The 24428-nt window shown below is 39.1% G+C and overlaps 1 protein-coding gene across 1 annotated transcript; it reads left to right on the top strand.

The window, feature by feature from the left end:
- The first annotated feature begins 6698 nt into the window (after window positions 1-6698).
- Window positions 6699-23712, top strand: LOC123976784 (brevican core protein-like). The gene is made up of 14 exons (XM_046059128.1): window positions 6699-6754; window positions 10325-10404; window positions 10558-10938; window positions 11287-11461; window positions 11654-11781; window positions 12213-12506; window positions 12852-13691; window positions 14450-16147; window positions 20847-20954; window positions 21125-21283; window positions 21379-21461; window positions 22395-22539; window positions 22676-22858; window positions 23591-23712. The coding sequence occupies exons 1-14, from the start codon at window positions 6699-6701 to the stop codon at window positions 23710-23712; spliced, it is 4452 nt and encodes a 1483-aa protein (XP_045915084.1).
- Window positions 23713-24428: the final 716 nt, after the last annotated feature.

Below are 24428 nucleotides of genomic sequence, written 5' to 3'. Positions count from 1 at the left end.
GACCTGAATGAGCTAAAATGTTGTGGCACAGAAGCACAAGTAGAGAGGAGCCAGCTGACACACACATGTCATTTACACAGAAATGTATTAGCTAAAGTATGTTAACGTTAGCTACCATAAGCTACTGGTCATACCAGGCCAAGCAGGGTTGCAGCAACAAAACCCCTGAGTATGTTGAACTGAGCTAGAATGTGTTTAATAGAAAGTCATGAGGTCGTGTCCGGGCTATCCTCTTTTCCACTAACTTTCTATTACTCAATGCAATCTTGAAAAAGCAATGTGGTACTGTGGCAGAGTAACATGTTTCATCCATATGCATAAAACTCACCAACACTCACCTGTAAAGTCATTCTTTTCCAATATTTTTTGTGTGTAATCTCTCTCTGTCCAGCTCTTATTACAAACATGTTATGGCAGAAAATTGTTTCCTCTTACATTTAATCTTTTATGCATGTTCTTTTATTATTATTATTATTATTTTTTTTATTTTTTTATTTTTATAGATATATATGTATTGTGTTTTTTATCCTTAACCTTTCCTTCTTCCATACTCCTTATGTTAGTCATGCAGTCCACATTTACTAGGGTTTAGGTCAGAGCTGTGAGATTGTTTTGGTGTTTTCGTTTCTTGCTGTTCCTCTCCTCTGCTCTAATGTGCATTCAAGGATGGGAGAGGATCTCTGTTCTCCAAAACATAGAAACTTAGACCGTGTAAATGATTATGCATCCCTTTGCTCGGGGCCAGACGTTAGTGACAGACCAAGGAGACAGAACCTCTGGTCCAGCTGATTTGTGTTGTAGGACTTCTCTGTTTATTCTCTTTTATTAATAAATTCTTAAAAGACTTTGGTTTGTTGTGACTTAGTTACTCGCTTATGGACTCACCTATTTTGCCGAGCCATAACGTTTAACTGGCAAAAGTTGGAGGCGTCTGTGAAATATTTGTTAAAGAAATATTAACTAAACAATTATATTAGATAAAGCTAGTGTATCTAAAAAGGCTTTATTCTAAAGCAGGATTTTTAGTTATTAATGTTGCTTCAAATGTCAGTGGGTTTTTGAATGAGGTGAATGAGGTCTTGTGGAAGAAAATCCAGATGTTTTCAATTCGTTTCGGATGAATTCAACTTCATTTGTAAAAAGAAGACTGGTTATAAATTCTTTTAAAAGTTACATCGTCTCACTTTGAAAGCTGAAGTTGTTCATTCTTGATCGTGAATGCCGCGGTTAAGAAAAAAAAATCTCACAACAAGGTATTCCACCAAGATATTCTCTTGTTTGCCCCGCTCTACAGTTTGGTCAAAGGTCAGATGTCGGGAGCAGCTGTGAAACGACACATTGAAGTTTCTGTTTTAAGGATGGCCTTCCTCTTCATTATACCGCCCTGCTGTTGAAGACAGATGACAGCAGAGATGCCTGACGTCTTACAGTGAGCATACAGCTGCTGACTGGACTTGATTCAGTCTGGGTCACTGTGGCAGTCAGTCAAAGCTGGAACATAAAGTTGGACTGAGTCACACCTCTGATCTTTGTCTGCTGTCTGAGCTTTGACATTTCCTTCCCAGACAGTCCTGCTGGTATCTGGGTGTCAGATTCCTCAGGTGTAAAGCACCAACCATTGCTGCTGAGCCACAGGACAACCACTACAAAGCACCATTCACTCTGTCTGCAGCTGGCACAAGTAGCCTACACACTTAGCTTGAACTTATTCATCCTCTGCATGTATAAACAGGTGGCAAGATACAGTAGTCAGCCAAGAAGATCCCTGAATACAAACTGTATAGAACTCTTAATAGGCACGGGTTCAGCTCAGCCATAAACCGTATGCATTACTGACTAAGATGACTGAGCAAAGCAGGCACCTGCTTCCCAGAGCGCCATCTGTCAATATGTTTTGAACAAAGTGCTTGTCAGATTGAGCAGCTTCTTAACTCACTTCCTGCAGCAGTTTGCAATGTGTGCAGAGGTGAGGATGGAATTAATTAATTTCTCTCTCAAGATCTTTGAGAACTCTTTTTTCAAACTACTCCATCACTTTTTTTACCCCCATATGAATGATGGTCATCCCTCCTTCAACGTGGTCCATTTTGAACAACTATACACTTTTAAATGGTGCACATTACTAAATAAAATTGTGCTCAATTTGTTTATTAGATGAGAAGATGCATAATGCACAAAAAAAACGGGTGGGGGGAGTGGTGGAGGTGTGGTCAAAGGCTCCTCTTTGCTCAGGGCCCCCATGCAGGTTCATCTGGCTGTGGAGGGGACTGCAAATGTGTGCTTTATTGCTCTTCAGCTGCATTTAAATATAAACCTTTTGTGCTTGTTGGTTCATTCACAAAGAGACAAAAATAAATGTTTCTCTATAAATAAATATCTTTCTGACTTTTTTTTGACTACTACATTGGGTCATTCTGCCTTGAGTTTATTGGTTTCAGATCAAAGGCTGGTATCAAATACACCCTTCTGACTGAACCACAGCAGCTGCTGCTGTGGTCTGTCACACAGGGACTTCTTCCTCTGCAGGATGCTGCAAACTACTAATTTCTTCAGTGCTGATACATAAAACGTTCTCCAAGGTGATCTAAGAAGACCAATAGTCCATTTAACTGATGTAGAGGAAATGGTACTGTAAGCTCCCTTTTCAGTGGCATGGGTGACTGTACTGCAATATCAGTACCTGCAGCAGCATCCGCACCTGGCTCTGTCATGCTGCTGCGCTGACTCGCCCTGTTTTATCCAAATGACGGTGAATGCATTTGTCGTTTCCCTGCAGGAAAAATTACCTACACTTCATAGCGTATAACATCGGTTATGTTATCCCTCCCAATCCCCCTTGAAAGGCGTGCGCCATCTCCATCCCGATTGTTGGGTTAAAAAAGTGGGCAGTTCAGGATTTTATATCTGGCTTCCCGTTCTCTCAACTCCCTCCTTTCTCTCCGAGCCTCGGAGTCGGTCGGACAGCAGTCCCAACTCCCTCATACCTGCGCAGATCATCCCCAACAGGACAGTCGCACTGCAGCAAGCTGAGAGGAGCTGACAGAAAATACTTTTTACAGCCAAGTCAAAGCATCCTGCATCAGCTGAAATGCTGCTGAGAAGAATCCGGTAGGTTTTTGTTTGGGGTGTTGTGTTAATGACACACAGTTGATGCGGTTTTATGTCGTTTCTTTTTAAGTTCTTTTAAATGCATAATGTCGTGGTAAATTATGGAGTCGTTTAAGAAAATGACAGTCTTTACCAGTTAATTGCATTACAGTATATGCTGTCCTCAGTGGAGGTCCTTAAATTGTGGTCAGTAGTCATTTTGAGGAACTACACTTAGTTAAGTATAACTTTTTTTAATGGGCTATGTGTCCCCGCACACACACGCACTGTATTTTAGAGGTGAATCGTTAATGTGTTTCTTAATTGCTTTTCCCTCTTCCACCATCTCACCCTCAGTCCTCCTGACTGTTAAATGATTGTGAATCATTGTTTTTCACACAGGTAAGAAAGAATATTGACAGCTAGCCTATTTAAAACTGACTTACTTATATTTATAGAAAAACAACCCTTTTGTGATCCAGACAACTTCTTTCTTTAATATTTAAATGCTGCTTTTTTCTCAGATTAAGGCAAATATGCTGCTGAAATGTTGTTCATGTGGCCTGCAGGAGCACAAGAGGATGCTTTTTGTCTTGAGTGCACATTTAGGCTCTTTCCTTCATTTTCTCCACCTCAGGGCTCAGGTGGAGGTCCTTAATGGACAGTTAGAGAGAGAGAGAGAGATACAGGGAAAACTGAATGATGAAATAGCAATGTCTCTCTGGTCTGACATTAGTCAGTAAAACTCAAAGCACTGAAATGATTCTGTGGTCATTTCGGTCGTAATATTGACACTGGATGTCTGCAAATTTAACACGCTGTTGTATAAAGTTGTTTTTAAGTTCAGTCGACATTTTATTAATTGGCTGGGATGGTGTGCTACATGTTGCATAGTGGCATGGGGAGGAAGCTGGAGTAGAGTGGTTAAGCTGGAGTCGTTGTTAAGGATGAGTTGCGCTAAGATGTTCCAGAAATAGGTACATGCTTCTAGACTTCTACATTAGTTTAGTAATGCATATGTTCAATATGAATAATAAACGGCCTAACACGTAAGGCAAAACAATACAAATGTTAAATCAAATCTATGCAAAAAGAAAGTACAGATTATATCAGTCATTACACTGTCTGTTTTCTAGTCCTTGGAACAGAACAGAAACTTACTAAGGACAATTTTAGAGACACCAATTAACCTAGTCCGCATGTCTTTGGACGGTGGGAGGAAGCCAGAGCAGCCGGAGAGAACCCACGCAAACTCCACACAGAAAGGCCCAGGCCTTCTTGCTGTGAGGCGACAGTGCTAACCACTGCAATACCGCCCCGCCCCTTCACTGTGGATATGGACTTTAAAATAAATTCCATAATAAGCCAGGGTTAGGCCATTTATTTTTTCCAGGCAGCTTCTACTTGATGTGTTGTCTAACAAATGTCTTTTCATGGTCTATAAAGGCTAGCCATGGAATGTGGTCAGTCGAGAGCCTTTTTATAATTTCAGGTCGGATATTATCTGTTTGTCTGAAAAGTTCTTTGACTCTGTGTGCAGTTGAGATTTTGGTGGTGATCTGCTCCAGCGATTCAAAGTTTGGTTACCATGCATGTGTCATCAGCATACATGAATTTGTGGGATCAGGGCTTGTATTTGTTATGCTTCTCAAAGAGCCATTTTAGTCTTAATTAATGAAATTTAGTCCTACTTTCAAACTTAAGTACAAAAGCAAATTATCAAATTTTTTTAAGCTAAGAATCAGTTATTTAAGACACTCGAGACGTCTCTCAAGCGGTTAGGAGTTGCCAGTAGTGGCATGTGATGGGACTAAGGAGACAGAGACATGCATGAATATTTAAGGAGAGGAAGAATGTTTTTGAATTGTTTGACTGTTCACATTTAATCAGAAGGTATCGTTTGGACACAGCAGGCATCATCTTTGTTAGCAAGTTGGTGAGGAATGTCCTCTCTCTGTGTTTTCAGCTGAATTCAAGGTGGTGATGACACTTTGTTTCCTTGCCACCGGAAAAATGCAGCAATGCAATGCTGATGACTTGGGGCCATCACAACCAACGACATGCCAAATTGTCATGGAAACAATTATTGCACTCATTGTGGATCATTCCTTTTTGAAAGGCACTTTGTGCCGTTGGGTGTCATCTAATAGGAGATAAAGGATAATGTTCATGTAATGAATTCACCATGCAATGTGAATTTATCTGAGAATATTGTTAAATATATAAGGAAACCTATTCATGGATTGGTCCTTGCCTCTGTTGTCCTCCAAAAAAAGTTGCTTGATATCTAACTTTTAAGCGCAGCTTTGAGGCAAGAATTGTTTTACTCTCAAGTCAATTCTTACAGCGGTTTTCTTATGAAAAATTCTGAGAAGCTTGATAAATATGAGCCCTGGTCATTTTGTTGTTGCATTTCTACAGAGATGAAGGAAGGAAGAATTGATCCCAGTGGTAGCCTTTTAATCTGTCATCTTAAATAATGTGTGCAAGGAGAATTCTTAACTTCTGGTTGTTCAATAGAAATTTGATTGTTACTAGTGGAGAACGCTGCTCTTATCAAGCCATGGATTAAAACAAATAAGATATAAATACTTTAATCTGCAGGTTACTTGACAGATTACTGCACAATAAAGACCAATGGGCTATATATTAAATAAAAAATTACTTACACTTGATATTGCTTGCAACTGCGACTACCACAAGTTACATTAGTGGAGCCATTTTTGAAAATACCCAGGTTTTCACCAGCCATTCATAAATCCATCACATCCATCAAGTTTGCATGTTAAGTCCATCTGAAGTTCATAGTAACTACTGTACTATATCAAACTCAGGTTGCACTGTTAAAACTTAATGTCTTAGATAGTAAAACATCACCCCAGATCCTGTCTTAAATCTCCTATTTGTCAGACCACCAGTTTGAACTACGACTTGGCTGACACACGGAAATACCTTTATATGCAAGTCTTTAATTTTAGATTAGAAAATGTCATCCAGCTATCAGATAAATTGTTAAAAGGTAAGAGTATTGGGATTAGAAAACTGGAGAAACTTTGAGTCGAATATAGCAGCAACACTCACATGGTGGATAGAAACGTGTGCTTGTAAGGTTTCTACCCTGTAAAAACTCAATTACTGTGTATTTTCAGATGTACTGCAGATATTGTAGACTCATTAGTGCCAAAGCCAGTTCCAGCTCAGCACTGCACAGAGCTTACATCAGTCAACCCGGTGTCTCTGCATGTTTGACCAGGCTAAGCTGGGATCAGCAGTCAGTCCTGCCTGTTACTAGCAGGTTTGCCTGAGTTGACCTTGATGCAGACTGCTGCAGGGGCCACCCACAAGATGTAGTGAGACAGCTTTTGCTGTCAGTGCAGCACTGACAGGGGTCTCAGCATCTGGTCCATCCATCCATCCATCGTCAACCGCTTATCCTGCGTACAGGGTCGTGGGGGGGCTGGAGCCAATCCCAGCTGACATCGGGCGCAAGGCGGGGTACACCCTGGACAGGTCGCCAGTTGATTTAATGGTCCTTGTTTACTATTATTTCTTGCATTAACAATTAAAGTTGTTCATTTCACCTGGATTTTTCTACTCCACTGATCTTCAACATGTTATTCTGCAGTGGTTACTATACTTGTCTGTTTCTGCTGGAGGAGGAGACTGGGTAGGTTCTGCTTGTGGATAATGCATTGGCTGCAGTTTCTAAACATGTAAATGCAGTGGGTGGCATTGATTTTAGCTTGACTTGTCTTCTCATTAAAAAGAGCAGAGCCACAGAGTGCCTGGTGACAGTGTGGCCAAAGGCTTAAGTGAAAAATGAGCTCTAAAAAAGTCACAAAGTAATCAGCAGCCAAGCAGGATTTTCTCCTCTGTCATCAATCTGAATGCACAGACTCATATGTAAGCACACTCTCACAACAGTTATACAATCTGAAACAGTGTGCAGTGTCTTAATGTGGCCGTTCCTTTTCTACAAAGTCTGCTCCAGAACGATTCTTAGTGGTTTAAAACTTCCCTTTCCATCCGTGAAAAGAACGAGAGAAAGGAAAGAGAAAAAACAAGCAAGTGTGCCAGTGCCCCGTCCTTTAATTTTTCCCCAAGGCCTTTTGTAAGGGAGTTGGTATGAAGTGAAAGCACAGTGTGCAGCTGTCCTCCTGGCCCACTGCTCGCTTTTTGTGAGACGTTTTCTTGTCAAGAATACTAATAGTGATACCAGCCCTTGTGGAGTTGACCCAGCTGGCGAGGAAACAAACATCAATTATTCGGCCATCAAAGAAGGCCATTTAATTTGACATGTTAGCGAGCTGTGTTTGTGTCCCGACTCATACTCAAGGATGCGTTTGAGTCAACTTTATTAATGCTTGTTTAACTTTTGGCTCACTTCTGTCGTTTCGTTTTTCTTTGTTTACTGGATTCTTTACCACCTTGATCACACGTATACTATATGTATGTCTGTGTGGATGAACACTTCATAATGCCTCATAATGAGGCTAAGTGAGAGATACTGCCATCTTATGTCTGTTTATCAAAACTTCATCTTGACAGAAGTGAATGAGGTTGGCGCACACACATACACACACACACACACAGTACCTCCTCTGTGCTTAGCTCTGGATTTCTCCTCTCTTTTCAACTTGAGCTTTATTGTAGGAGATTTGTTGTGTTGGTGGCATCATCAACAGTCAAACAATCTGGGACTTCTTTGTAAAGAGTTTTTCTCTACTAAAATCCCAATTTTACCCTATTGGTAGTATAAGAAAATACATTTACTGAATTACTGTACTTAAGTACAATTTTGAGATCCATTTGATACTACTTTATAGTTCTACTAATACATTTTAAAAGGAAAGCAGTTTTTAGTTTACAAAATAAAACCACCCCAAAGTAGATAAACTAGTTATAATTAGCTCCACATCAACCAACTACTACACTGAAGTACAACTTGCATGTTATTGCATCAATGATAATGATAATGACACTGACAGGGGTCATTCTACATAAGGAACACTAACTTAAGTAAGTACATTTTGTTGTACCTTTACTTAAGTAAACGTTTCTATATATATATATATATATATATATATATATATATATATATATATATATATATATATATATCTTCATTAGTTGATATTTCATCTGGACTCATTTGCTATGACCACTAGTCCATTGATTTCAGAAGGCGAGATTATATGTAATACCTTTGCAGTCAATGTTTCAGGTGAAAGAAATCCAGATTTTCTAATAAAAGAGTAAAGTTTGGATGATTGGGAGAAATAATATTTAGCAAATATTATATATTTTTATCAATCGGGTTATAGAGTTAAATACTGCATGTACTATACATACTAGCGTGGTACTAAGCAAGATCGTAAGAAAAATGTACTGAATTACCTGAGAAGGGAAAGAAACACCTAATTTCTGAATTCTAAAAGTACTTTTGACTCTGTCAACTCTGAAAAGTAATTTGGAACCGGGCCGCTGCTCTTTAATAATGAATGAACATTTGCAGCTTCATCATGGCTGCCTCAGGAGGTTGAGTGAGGTCACTGTGAGCGTCCTGCCATGCCTGCTGGGTTAATAACAGGGACAGACTGGTGACGGAGAGCTGGCAGGCTGCTACTGGGCTGAGACGCCGTGTCATTAGCTCCCGGAGGTGATGAATGGCTTGTGGTCAGGAGCCTGTGCTCCCAGCTTCCCTTTCAAAAACCAGAGAAGTTGCTTTTTTATACTTCACAGCTGTAGCTTTGAGATACATTTTTTTCAACTTGTGTGTTAATACAACAGCAATAAATCACATCTTTATCCAGTTTTTGTTGTTTTTTGATTCAACTTTACATTCATTTTTGAAGCTTTAGTCTCTGGTGCTCTTACATTTTACTGCAAGATATGTCGGCTTATTCTATTGTTAGGCTGCTTTTTTAAAAGTCTGAAACAGATCAAAATTAGACTTAACTTATTTAGGCTCATTTACAGTTCTTTTTTATGTTGATCAATGAGCAAATACTGTCAAATATACTAACCACCCTATTTTTATTAGTGAGCGAATACTAAATATCAAACACCTCATTGTGTAATTCTAAAGCTATTTTCTATCTTTATCTTTATCTTTTTCAATCTTTTCTATCTTTCTATTTTCTATCATTATGTACATGAGGTATAGTCTTAAAAATATATATTTTTATTGTCCACCACTTTGGTCTAGACTGAAATAGAGAACTACAACTACCTGATATATTGCCATGAAGTATTGTAAAGACATACGTGATTTCCAGACGATGACTCCTCACGACTTTGTTAATCCCCTGACTTTTCCTCTAGCGCCACCATGAGGTCATGTGGTTTTGAGTGAAATATCCCAACAACCATTAGATGGATAGCCATGAAGCTTGGTACAGATGTTTACATTCTCCTCAGTGCTTATTAGCATTTGTTAGCATGCTAACATGCTAAACTAAGATGGTTAGATGCTTTGTGTTTTATGCCCCTTTTCTATGTTTTTGTTGTGTACATTAACCTGTGTAAAGCTTTTGATTGTTTCTTGTTGTTTCTGACAGCATGTATCTAATTTTTTGTAGTGGTATTTATAGCACTAAACATGGTGGTGATGGCGCAGCACATAAAACACATGCCTTTGGTGTGGGAGACTTGGGTTTGATTCCCACTCTGATTCATCCACCATTGTATCCTTGAACAAGACACTTAAGACCTAGTTGCTCTAGAGGTGTGCGACCACTGATATACATAGTCGGATAAGTCGCTTTGGATACAAGTGTTAGCTAAATGACTAATTATCCAATTAATTATAACATATACATAAAAACATGAATCATATCAAATGTAAATAATAAATGGCTAAAAATTAGAACATTACAGTCTAACATTTGAGTCTGCCTCTTCACCCAGCTGCATATCAATACATGTGCAAAGCTAAAACCACAGTATGTGGATGCTGTGGTGAAGGTAACACAAAGGTGTACAGGTTATGACCTGTAATATTAAAATAAATCAGTTTGGTGAGTGGAGCATGTCTCCTGACTAGCTGAACCAACAAAATACACGACTTCCAGTATCAGAAATCGCTCTGGCTATTAAAGGTTAAACATGTGTGAAATTGGAAACTAGGGAGGTAGGGAGAAATAATCACTCTCCTTTCTTTCCCTGTGTATACAGGAATGCTTTATTATTAATCTTCATCTGTGATTAACTTTTACTGTGTTTTCCTTCTCCGTAGATATGTCCAAATACTTCCACTTCTCATTGCAGTGTGCCGTCTAACTCTGGCCTTCCCCACCCAAACACCATCTGCATTTGGTACGTCTACATTTAATCTCTTCATTCACATTCATTTATAAGAAACAAATACAAAGGTGCATTTAAAAGTAAGGCCATGATTGACTATTTGCAGCAAATTTACAGAGCCTCTCTGTTCTCCATGCTCTGTATCCTTTATTGTTTTTTCTGTAGATGATGTCCAGCAGCTCCAGGTGAACATCCCTCACTCAGGTCCGATTTCCGCCCCACTGGGAAGCTCCATCTCTATCCCTTGTTTAGTGTCTCTGTCATCCACATCCACATCCACCTCCTCCTCCTCTCCTGTTTTACCACGCGTCAAGTGGACTGTGGTGGCTGGTGGGGTGGAGACACAGATCTTGGTGGCACGCGGTCAAAGGGTGAAGGTCAACGAAGCCTACCGAGACCGTGCCGCCTTGCTCAACTACACTTCCTCCCCCGATGATCTGTCACTGTGGTTGGGAAATTTACGCCCCAGTGATTCTGGTTACTATCGTTGTGAGGTGCAGCAGGGCCTGGAGGATGCCAGCGACCTTGTACATCTCAAGGTCAAAGGTAACAAAATGAAATTGAAGTTTTTGAAAGATTTGGATGAAAATATTGGTGATAGGTTACAATGAGTAGTAACAAAGATAATATTGCTTACTTTGATTGTAATTTTCCTGTTCCAAAACAACTGATTAATTTTATTGTATTGATGGGCAGATTTTCCATACATAAATTACCATTTGCAGAAATTGGGAGTCTTTACAAATGATCTTATTAATAGGATTATTTGACAGTTTTAATTCCTTTTTTTGTTTAAGATATGACATTTGACTGTAACCTTATACAGTACTGGAATAACTCAAAATACTTTTTGTGCTTGTGTGTGTGTGTGTGTGTGTTTGTGTGTGTGTTTAGGTGTTGTATTCCACTATAGAGATGCTTTGGGCCGCTATGCGTTTTCCTTCAATCAGGCCCAAAGGGCTTGTGAGGGCATTGGGGCACAGATCGCCACTCCTGACCAGCTGCTGGCAGCTTATTATGACGGCTACGAGCAATGTGATGCAGGCTGGCTGGCAGACCAGTCTGTCAGGTATCTCATCACCTCTGTATCTGCTTGTTCCAACATTATGTTAAAGCTGCATGGTGCTCATACATTTTCCGGCAATTCAGTGTATTTGGTATCTTTGGAAAGTACAGGATCTCCACAAGAATTTAAAGTCAAGTTTACAAAGTTTAAGGTAAATCTTACGTGAGAAATGCTTATTGTTTTCCATTCTTGCAGGTACCCAATCCAAGTCCCCCGTCAAGGCTGTTATGGAGACATGAACGGCCAACCAGGCGTGAGAAACTATGGGACAATGGATCCAGATGATGTATTTGATGTTTACTGTTATGTGGAGGAAATTGGCGGTATGTATAATAACACATATTTCTATAACTAAAGCTTAACTCATACTAGACTTTTAGGTCACTTCTGATATAAATAGCTTAAAAAATTCAAATAAAAATATATCAGTTAGCATTTACTTATATTTTTAATTATAATTCCTTAAATTAAGTTATTGTAGAAGTGTGAGAAATGTGCGTAACCAAACATTTTACAGTTGAAAAATTAAGATAATGCCCTCTGGTGGACAATCTATGTAATGTTTTTCTGATTTATCTCAAACACAGGGTTGGCATTCCTGTACTGCAGTTTTTTGTTTCTTGTCAGCTAACATATATGCCGCTTATAGCGATTTATACAGATATATCTGTGATAAACTAAATGATGAGTAATTACATATTGTACATACAGCAGAATGAAATAATGAAAAATTTAAAATATTTTGTGTTTGCAGGGAAAGTGTTTCATGACTCCGCCTCACAGCAGCTGTCTTTTGATGAAGCACAGTCATACTGCAGAGCAGCAGGAGCAGAGCTGGCTACAACAGCACAGCTGTACTTGGCATGGAGTGAAGGTCTGGACCACTGCAGCCCTGGCTGGCTGTCTGATGGCAGTGTGCGCTACCCCATCATAAACCCTAGAGAACGCTGCGGAGGGCCTCAGGCAGGCGTCAAAACACTCTACCGCTTCAGCAACCAAACTGGCTTCCCAGAGCCATCCAGCCTTCATGACGTTTATTGTTTCAGAGGTGAGTATTATGTGCCTCAAAAAGTTTGCTTGCATAAAATAGAATTCAAATTGTATTGGGTGTACATATTAACTGTTTATATTACTTCTCGTTTGGACAAAAATTGTAACCAGGATATTTCTATAAATACTATACACATACAGGAATGAATCCTTGCTTCACCTTTACTCTTTTCTTGTCATAATTAAAATACACCTCCAACTGATATTAGAAAAAAATGGACATTCAGATATATGTACGATGTATATGCATGTAATTAAACTTTAAGGAGGTGGGCATATTTGAAGTAAAGCAAAATAAATGTTTTTTTCTTCAATCTAATTTTCACTTATCTGTCCTCTACAGATAATATAAATACTCATACCGACCCTCCCACGGACTATGTGGCTACAGAACCGGAGGACATTGGACAGGATGTTGTTATTCTTATGGAAACCGATCAAGAGCTACAACTGAACCAACATGCAAAACAGGTGGAGCTCAAAGCTCAAATGGTGCTGGAATCTTTTCCCTTTTTCTCTAGCCCCTCCACTGAAGAAAATCTGGTTGACACACACCCAACAGTTATATCAGACACAACAGAGTCTTCCCTCAACAGCACACCTACATTGGACCTCCTCCAGGCATTTGATGAAACGTCATCTCCTACAGAAATGAGCTACGACTCCCAGCACCCTACAGCACGGATGAACAGTACTATCAGTGCCACAGAAACCTACGATTCCCCACAAAACATGTCGTTACTGCCCGAGGTTTACAATGAGACAGATTCCCACCAAAACTTGAACTTCACCTCTCACCAGACTGAGCCTGAAAGCACCATAGGGTTTCCTGAATCATCATATGAACCTCACACACATAACCAGACAGTTCCAGATACAAATCCCGAAGAAAATACGCAGCCTTCTGAGAGGCCAAAGGATTTTCAAGAAATACAAGAGACCAACTTGAAACTTTACAAATCACAAGCCAATTACAATGAGTCAGACAGCAATCATACTAAAGAGAAGAGTTTCTGGAAGGTGAAGATGGAGGAGGCAGAAGTAGAAGATCCTGTGTCTCTCTCAACTCAGGCCTCAAAAGAAGAAGAATTTGTTACACAGCCAGCCCAAACTACAAAATCTTCCAACAAGGAGCTTACCTCATTGTGGGACAGTCTGGATGGGTCTGGAGATATTTCTCAAGGTATGTCAAGCATACATTTTTATTTATTTACAGAAGAACAATCTTCAAGGAATCATTCAACATTTTGGGAAATAAACATATTCACATTCTTACTGGGATTCTGTACGGTCAATATGAAGCTACAACAGACAGTTAGCTTAGCTTAGCACAAAGACTGCTGACTCTATTCAGAGGTCAGAAAATCCACCTACCAGCAACCTAAACCTAAAGCTCACAGACGCCTGTCTAAATCTGGCAGATTTACACTGCTGCAAAACTAACATGTTTTTTAATATGCACTGTCCCCTTTTAAATAAATAAATAAATAAAGTAACATGATGGATCTCGTTTGATTAACCTATACGCCATGTTACAGGGGGTTTATGTGGCGGATTATTTCTTGTTGTGAGCAGTGACTTCCAGGAATCTTGTCATCACTGAGAGGTTGGTCAGGTAAAAAGAGACTCCATAAGGTAACTGAGCCTGGCCAAGAAATGATCCAACACACAACCTCCTGTTGGACAGATTAAACAAACAGGATGTGTTTATTGGTGAACCTTAGAGGTGTTTTTTGTTAACTTTTGACAGAGACAGCCTAGCTCTCTGCGCTAAGCTATGTTAACCTACTGCTGCTGGTTGAAGCTTCATATTAACAGATATGAGAGTGGTCTTGATCTAACTATTGGCAAGAAAATTAATGAGCGTATTTCCCACAATGTACAATTATTCCTTTACTAGCTGCATTTACAGCTCCAAAACTGTTTTATGTTCTTTTCTAGAAAGTGACCTTCATGTTGAAGCAGTCGGCTTTATCTCCATATCAGAGTCTTCTACTTCTAGCATCACCACTCACCCGTCACCTTTTGTGGCTACTGGCGCTCCAGCTGAGCCTTGGACTGCACTCCCCGATCTGACCCTCTCGTCTAAGTCACGCCATTCTGACAAACTGGGCTTGGATATCGTCTCTACCGCACCACAGTTGTGGGAGTCCTCCATTTCCAGTAAGGAGGGAAGTACAAGCTTAGAAATTGAAGACACAGTCAAAGTGGAAGGTGAAGAAAAAAAGCTGCAGCCAACAAAGTCTGAAGACAACCTTGTTTCTGAAGTAAGTTTAGCCACGACTGAGTCTCCAGAGAGGTTGAACACCTCTCAGTTGCCTAGTGATTCCACAACAGTGCGGTTTCGTACATCGGGTTACAGAGTCTATTTGGACACTGCAACCACTGGGTATGAAGAGGCTAGTGGACATGAGCCTAATACAGTTACTGCAACCATTGGGGAAGAAGTTACTCCAACCATTGAAGAGGAAAATAAAGTAAACCTTACTCTTGAAGAGGAATTTACCGTTACCCCAACCCTTGAAGAGAAAGCAAATGTTTCTTTTTTACTAGGAGAGGAAGTTAATGTTGCACCAAGCCTTGCCCTTGAAGATGAATCTAGCATTGCCCCAACCCTTGCCCTTGAAGATGAATCTAGCATTGCCCCAACCCTTGCCCTTGAAGATGAATCTACCATTGCCCCAACCCTTGCCCTTGAAGATGAATCTACCATTGCCCCAACCCTTGCCCTTGAAGAAGAAACTAACATTGCCCCAGTCCTTGAAGAAGAGGCTAATGTTTCCCTATCCCTTGAAGAAGAAGCTAATGTTACCCTAACCCCTGAAGAAGAGGCTAACATTGCTCTAACCTTTGAAGATGAATCTAGTATTGCCCCAACCCTTGCCCTTGACGTAGAACCAAAGTTCACCCCAACCCTTGAGGAAGAAGCTAGCATTGCCCCAATCCTTGAAAAAGAAGCTGATGTTGTCCCAACCTTTGAAGGAAAAGCTGAAGTTGTCCCAACCCATGTCGTTGAAGAAGAACCTAACATTGCCCCAATCCTTGAAGAAGAGGCTTCCCTATCCCTTGAAGAAGAAGCTAGCGTCGCCCCAGTTCTTGAACAAGAGATTAATGTTGCCCCAACCTTTGAAGAAGAAGCTAAAGTTGCCCCAACCCTTGTCACTGAAGAAGAAACTAATGTTTCCCCAACCCTTGAAGAAGAAGCTAGTGTTGCCCCAGCCTCTGAGGAGGATTTCACCATCTTTCCTATTGATTCACAAACATCTAACTGGGCTCTTCTGACCACCACAACTGGACCCCAAGAGTCTTTGAATGATCCAGATTACAGCAGAAAAACCTCCTCCATCACCTCCACAGCAGCTCCAGATTCCTCCTCAAGTACAAAACTCACTGATGCTACAACACAGAAGACTATCACCACTACCACGACCACCAAACACTGGTCAAGACGCACCTGGAGCCCGACCACCCCAACACCGAATGTTTTTCACAAGACAGCTGAGCCCCAGAAGGTGACAGCCTTCATACCACCAGTGGATCAAGGTCTGGTGGATGTTGAGTTTAGTCTCACCCCGCCGCCCACCCTGCTTATCTTGCCCAATGAGAGGGCCGCTGTAGGCGGTACAGGGAAAGTTTCAGGTAATGTTAAAGCCACACTCATCAGCCTAACTGTCCTCCTCTTGCTACTCGACGCAATGATGCACTAAAATCCCTGGTCTGTCCTCTGCCCCGACCTACCTTTGCTCCATTTTCTGTAAAACACCCCCCCCCTTTTCAAATGACTTCTCACCTTCTTCACGTTAAAACTCTCCTCACTTCTGTCTTTGTGACCCCACCTCCCCTTCAAGATACTCACACTGGGACAGCTCCCATTTGACATTTGTCAACAGTCCAGTCTTGTTTTGCATGATGTTTTCTTCCTCATCCAAAGATCGACTTCCGTGAAGTACTGTTATATAATGATGTGTTTATGAATGAGTGTTTCAGTGCTTCATCTGCAGTGATTTTGTGCGAGAGTGGTGGATTTAGCATTGGTATATCTTTTCTCAGTATCTTGATCAAGTGGAATTTATTTGCAAATAATACATTTGGAAACCAGTGCAAAGTATTCCCTTCACCATCACTTTCTTCTCACTAACTGTCAAAACTCACAGTAATCTTGAAGTAACTCGATAAAGGGACTTGATCTTTAACTGGAATGTAACGGCGATTACAATGAATGCAACAGCACTGACCAGTGCAACAGCAATAATGTTTCATATTTAATCCATAACTGTCAGGTTATCAATTGTTAAAACTGTTCTCGTTCCTCAGATTTTTAGACTTATGTTGCTATATTTAGGCAGTCTAATACCAGAAGCACAGAATGTTATTATGTTTATAAGCACAAATATTGTTCAGTGGTAATTTGTTGCGAGTGGTAGTGTTTAGCAATATGTTTTTAAATGTCCTTTATATATGTTTCATTCTCATGTCATGTTCTATTGTTTAATAATGATATCCCAAGATTTGTACAGTTTTGTGTTTTTAGGTGTAAGAATGATAAAATCAACTAATATATGTTTGTTTCTCGTCTCAACATCAGTTGATAAATCTGTTATTTTGTTTTCCTTCAGTCTCAAATGTTTTAGTTTGCTGTAAAATGTTGTAAGTTCCTACTACTAAAAATGCCAGCTTCAGAAAGTGGTGCAATGTATGGAAGCCAATTACTGCCAAGAAAAGCTTTGAAATGAAAAATTAGGCATGATAAAAATGTTAATTCTCATTGTAAGTCAAACTTTTGGCCTGCTAATTCAGAATTATGACTCACAATCTATTTGACTTAGTTTCTCATAATTTTTATTCATTATGAGTATTTAAAATTTTATTATGCAAATATTTTCATCTTTTTTTCCCTTGCAGAAATTGTCTTCCGTAGTTGTGGCATAAATGTGAGGAATTAGTTGTTGCCACTTTAGATTCCAGAGAAAAATCCAGTTACAAATCTAATAACAGAAAACAAGGCAGTTTTATTTATGTAGCACATTTTATTACAGAAGAATTCTATGCACTTTACATTAAAAAACATACAGCAACAGAACACAGCTTAAAATGATGCAAAAACATTATTGTGCATAAACATACTAGAGTTCAAATGATCTCAAGTGTATTTCATCACAAAAGAGACTTGTCTTTACTGACAATCCTGTCTTATCAACTCCTTGACACATTCCAATCGGCCATATTTCAGGTAATTATTGACACTCCCTGTGCAATGGCTTACCTCACCACATTTGCACACGCACTTTTAGGACATGGTATCTAAAAATATGACAGAGCTTCTTCAAATGAAGTCTAGTAACAAATAGAGGATAGCAAAGGCAATATTCTTTTTATTGAACTAAAAATGACGGTATACAGTACTGATACAACAAGTTTTTCATTTAATAGAGGACAAATTATTTTACTGTCTACATGGATGCTGTTAGTCATGTCACACTGAAACACATTTGCAACATGAGCTCACATTTAAACTCAAAACTACTTACAAGCTCCAGGTAATCTAAGGCTCTAGTTACATTTTTGTTTGCCACTGTTGTATACATATCACTATATATATAAACAGTTTTTTTTACTATCAGCATCATCATGGTGATGAAAAGCATCCACATCCAATCTGTGAAATATTCTAAATATTATTTACTGAGTCAAACCTTTTTTAAGTGTTCGAAAGCTTGTCTCAATAAATGAATATTGTACAGATTGGAGCATATAGGTGCATTTGTTATTTTTTCACATTTAATTTCAGCTTCAGCCCCTTTGTTAAGCCCTAATTTGTTGAGCAGTGATGTTTATATATTGGACATATTCATGTTGATAAAAGACAGGAGACTCGGGATCACCCAACAATATATCACCTACAAGTAATACATTGTTAGGTGATGTTTGAGAAAAAACACACAAACACATGGACATCATGCACACTTTTTGCAGAAAGCTGAGTTTGTAGGGAATAGCGTGTTGCTGTACAAACTTACAAAAATGCTGAACAAAATGTTTTATATTTGATCATAGTTGTGTATTTTTCAGTAAAACTGAATGATGGTTTTACTTTTAGCACATGTGATTCTGATTTGACTCATGTAAAGCAGTTATTACCTTCCATATACACACTCTGACCTAAAGAGAGATCTCTGAAAAGAGTGTGCAGTATAATGACAGACACCACAGAGTTCTTGTTTATAGGGTGTCAAAGGAAACAAATAAACAAGATCCACTTGTAAAATGTTTAGTTTTAGTTTGGACACACATGCCTTCAATTTGCCTTCTTTTACAAATTTAGAAAATTAATCTGGAACTCCAACCCCTCTTTTTCTTCAGGACTTTAAACAACAAGGGTACATTTTTACAGGGACACACTGCCCTAAAGGTCCAGTGTGTAAAACTTAGGCTGATCTAATGGCAGAATATGTCAAAAATGGCACATTATATTCAGAAGGATGTTTTCATTAGTGTACAATCACCTGAAACGAATTGTGTGTTTTCGTTACCTTAGAATGAGCCCTTTATATCTACAGAGGGAGCCCGTCCTCTTCCATGGAGTCCACCATGTTGTACCACCATGTTTCTACACTAGCCCAGAATAGACAAACACTGGCTCTAGAGAGGGCCTTTCACATTTGTTCACAAGTTTTGTGGCCAGCTGTAGGTTCTTCTACAAGCTTAGAAGGGGAGGGTGAGGCAAGGACTATTCACACGGGACCTTAAAGCTAAGGGATATTTCTCAGCTACAGTGTAATCATCCATACAGGAGTTTGACAATATAAAGTATTGGTGAATGAAAATTCATTCTATTCTCTCTGTATATATACTCATGCATGAATTAATTTTAAAAAAAGGGAACAAAAATGTTTTTCTCTCTATGGGTCTAGGGGGCTCCACACAAATGTTATGGGAAATTAATTTAACAATTAAATGAGCTGTCACATGATGGCACTAGGTGACAGATTTCTCTTAAATTTCTCCCAAAATAGCTAATTTAATGATTTTATGAACTCCTTGAAATAATCTGCAATTTGCAATTAAGTTATTTTCTTTAGTTCAGTATAGAAATTGTGAACTGTCCTGTGTGAGATTTTTTAACAGGAAGGAAGAAGTAGTAGTATATGTGAATTACAGTGTGAGGCAGTGAAATATGTGAAACATATGTTTATCATCAGACTATTTTTAACAACAAAGACCTAACACCAGTGTTTTTATTATTATACACTGCTGCAAACTTGTATCTTCCTTAACAAGTTTGACATTCTGTAGTAATATTTAATAACCAAAGTTAGCAATTTCTTCCTTCTGCTCAGAAACAGACAGTATGCTTTAGTAGACAGTAGTTATCCATACAGATCACAGCAAAGTCTGTTGATTATCATGTGTAACGTGTGTTCCCGATGGTATAGGGATAATGTGTTAATTTGTCTTTCTGATGAGCAGTTGGCACCTTAGCCTCTGTTCATCAGTGTGTGAATGTGATGTAAAGCTTTGAGTGGTCGAAAAGGCTAAAAAGGCTCTATACAAGTGCAGACCATTTACCATAACTCTATTATTGCATTTGGAAATTAATGTTTGTGAGTTTTTATAAGTATAATGTTTAAGTATAATGTTTTGGCATGATAAACCCACAAAAAATTCCTTGTAATGTACTGGAGTAAACTTCAGTGTGTAGCGACAAACTGCTGCAAATCAAACTGAAACTATGTGGACAGACTTTACCAACTGGTTATGAGGGAAAAAAATGATTGCGTTTTGGTAACCTGTCCCCATTAAGTCTTTTTTAAAAAGTATGACCCAGTCTCACAGTGTAATTGCATCTGGCTTCCTTAAGGCTCCACTTTACACTAGTATCATTTGAAATGTGTATTATCAATGAAGAGTGTAAGAAGAAGAAGAAGAAGAAGACAGAAAGAAAGAAGATCAGGAAACAATTAGAGATCCATTGAAGAAGACAGAAAAGCACCTGAGAAGTTTGACCATAATGTGCTAGTGACGTTTGTCTCTCTGCTGCCATCTGTTGGCTCACGTGCATCCTGATGCTTCAACATGTCCTTTAATCTGTAGATGTGTCCATTATTATCATTTGCACATCTTTATCTACATCTGTAAATGTGTATAATTCACTGGTATACATGCAGAGTTGCAATTAGTGCGTCACACAAATCAATATCCATCCTGATATGTATAGTTCAAATACAAGGAAATTTTTATATAATAAATATTTGAATAATAAAATACACAGACTGCTGCCTCTGCTCTCATGTAGTTTCAGCAGCAGAATAATCTGAACTGGCCCTCTGTTTTGTTTCAGATGCCTGTGTGGACGACCCCTGTCTCAATGGAGGCACCTGCACTGAGCGAGACGGTCAGATTAAATGTCTCTGTTTGCCAACATACGGAGGAGACTTCTGTCAGACTGGTGAGCTCCTGTCTTTTTGTGCATGTGGAAATTGCTTCTGTAATGTATGTCAAACAAGCTGGTAACTGTAAATAAAGGGAATTCACACAGTTTATATCTGGAGCATAAAAAACTGTTGAGACATCCACAGACTCTTAGTTGTCTTGTCTCCTCCTCTGTGATGTTTTCAGACGTGGAGCAATGTGAACCGGGTTGGGATAAGTTCAATGGTTTCTGCTACAGACACTTTGGCCAGCGTCAGAGCTGGGAGGTTGCAGAGCAGCACTGTCGCATGCTGGGAGCTCATCTGGTGTCCATCATGACCCCTGAGGAACAGAGTTACATCAACAGTAGGTTCAGACCGTCATGCTTTATGGTGTATGAGGAATTTATGTATATTATTGTCTATTGATGACTGAATGTAATGCCTTATTGTCCTCACCAGGTAACTACAAAGAATACCAGTGGACTGGTTTGAATGATAAGACCATTGAGGATGATTTCCGCTGGTCTGATGGGAACCCGCTGGTGAGAAATATTAGAAACCATGAGTTTGGGTGGGCTGAGCTCCATAGAGGTACCTGGAGGTTTTCACATGAGAGAAACATCGCTGGAAAAAGCAGAATATGCAAATAATTATATAATTGAAAACAAAATGAGTACTTTAAAGGGGCATTCCACTGATTTTTCAAGATCAGTTTACCATGAGGATTACTTGTCAGCCTGTGAAAACAGTTTGATTTCAGAGGAGCTTTGTCAAGTCAAAAAACAACTTGGACATCATCAGCTTTATCAAGACCTTACAGAGTTGCATTATGTATTATATATGATCCCCAAGTCTTTTGTCCAGTCCCATAACGTTTAAGGAATAGTCAAACACTGTGTGAAATATGCTCATTCACTTTCTTGCCAAGAGTTAGATGAGAAGATCAATACCACTCTCATGTCTGCACCTTAAATATGCGTCTACAGCCAGCAGCTGGTCAGCTTAGCTTAGCAAAGAGACAGCTAGCCTGTCTCAGTCTACAGCTTATTAAAGTTTTTATACTTTTTGTAGCCCAGATTTTTGTACAGATTAAACAAACAAACTATAATGTGTAGATTACTTACCCATGGATGGAGCCAGACTAGCTGTTTGCCTCTGTTTCCAGTCTTCATGCTAAGCGAAACATCTGCTGCCTCTAGTATATACCATCTACATAAGTGAAAAAATCCAAAATTTCCCAAAATGTCAGACTATTTCTTAAAGAAAGTGCAATATTAAATCGCCGGATGTTCTCCTTGAAATTATTTGCTACTTTTATATGATACAACCTCATAAAAATATGGATATAAGTGGATAGAACATTATTATTAAAGTGGATACAGTTTACTTCTCCATGTTATGATTATTATTTCCTTACAGTACATGCAAATAGTTCAAATTCACCTACAGTATGTGTCTTCTCTCTATGCACACAGCTGTATGAGAACTGGTACAGAGGGCAGCCAGACAGCTATTTCCTGTCTGGCGAAGACTGCGTAGTGATGGTGTGGCACGATGACGGGCGCTGGAGTGATGTACCCTGCAACTATCATCTTGCATACACCTGCAAGAAAGGCACCTGTGAGTAACAGGAATTAGACCGAACAATGAAATCATCATGTGGCTGTTTGGGGCTGTCACATCATCATACATTAGTGATTACTTTTACTGTATGTAGCCGCAGTGAGGAGCTAACTTGTCCTAACTCTTCCAACAGCCTCGTGTGGTCCACCACCGAGGGTTCGGAACGCCTCCATATTTGGAAAAGTTCGACAGAGATACGAGACCAATGCAGTCGTGCGTTATCACTGCGCTCAAGGTTTCCAGCAGAGGCTAAATCCTCTGATCAGGTGTCTGTCTGAAGGCAGATGGGAGAGACCCCAGATCCTGTGCATGCCTGGTAAGATAAGAGATTATCATAAATTCAAAAACAACAATGAATTTACCATATTAACAAGTCTTATGCATTTTATTCCTCTGTGTCACAGAGCTCCACTTATGTCCAAAAAATAATGGAAGTCAGCCACACCAGTGCAATGGCATTTTCCTTCATTGGCATGTTTATTTTGACTCACTTAATCGCACATACACCGTCCTGCTGTCATAATACTTATTAGAGCAGTTTACACTACAAAAGTGTACATTTGTATACCTAAGAATCACACAGCCCACCTACAGACCAGTCCAATATACATTGCGTTTTATTACATATGTTTACTCCAATTATTATTACATTTCACTGAACATATTGCTTGAGTAGCCTATGTAACAAATAAAATCTTTTAATCTTGAAATGCGTATGAATCTGCAGCTAAAACTAGTCCCAAACAAAGGAACTCTTGTATTTACTCCTGTTTGAGTAATGTCTGCTAATAACTACTGTGCCCAGCTGTATTAGGAAATAACTATTGTCCTAACCTTTTTCTTTCTTTTTTAAAAAAAAGTATATATTTGTGACCCATTTCTTAAGATTTACATCTTTCGTAGGAACTAGTGGGCTCTGGTCTGAGTGCCAAAGACCAGGCAGGGATGTCTGAAAGTATTGAGAGACAGACTAACACAAGAGAAAGAAAGAAACACAAAACAAAAATAGAGAATAACTCTTGAACATTATTTCTGAATGACCATTCAGAGGCCGGAGGTCCAACCCAACACCCTGAAGTGACGTCACAGACCAACAGCAACTTTGCCGCCATTGAAGATGGGTTTGAAGCCACTAAAGAGAGAGTGCAGTACTGGGACATCAAGTTTTAAAAGCCAGCCACGCTTTCCTTGTCTTCTTTTTTTTCAGTTCTGCTGTTGTAACATGACAAGGCGACAGGAATAAAACGCTTTTACCAATGAATACACAGGACAAAATGAACCACAGACGCATAAAGACACAAATCAAAGCTTCCTCTCAGCCAAGAAGCCTGAGTTCACATGGGCTTTGTTTTTTTTGAGGGAGTTAGACATTCCTATTTTTTAATGTCCTTTAGAGTATTTCAATTTTATAAGATTTTTAGAGTTTAATGTAGCAGCTAGCAGAGCGTAAAAGAGGTTAAAGTGATTGCCTGATGAGTCCTTTTCACTAGAAAGAAACTGTATAATATAGTATGTCAGCTCCAAATCTACATTAAATTGTTTTTGTGGTGTTTGTTATATCAAGAACCTTTTTACAGAATGGTGCTAATGTCTTCAAGACCTTTATATTCAACAGAGAATTTTGTTTTCAGTGTGATAGGAGTAGAAACATGTTCCTGCTTTTTTAAAGAACCTAACGACTCCAAAGCACAAAGTCAATCCTAACAAATAGTCAATAAACACTATATATATATATATATATATATATATTAGTTTGCACACCTGTAATTGCTGTTGCATTTTTCTGTGAGAAACCTTTTATTTCCGGCAGACACAGTTTTGTTCGTCAGCTTTATGTTGTAATAAAGTTTTGTAGAACAGAGCAAAGAATAAACCGTTCTCTTGTT

The sequence above is a fragment of the Micropterus dolomieu genome, linkage group LG09 (genome assembly GCF_021292245.1).
Source record: "Micropterus dolomieu isolate WLL.071019.BEF.003 ecotype Adirondacks linkage group LG09, ASM2129224v1, whole genome shotgun sequence".
NCBI lineage: Eukaryota > Metazoa > Chordata > Actinopteri > Centrarchiformes > Centrarchidae > Micropterus > Micropterus dolomieu.
Note: the sequence above shows the minus strand (reverse complement) of the source record. Positions and strands in the feature narration are given on the sequence as shown.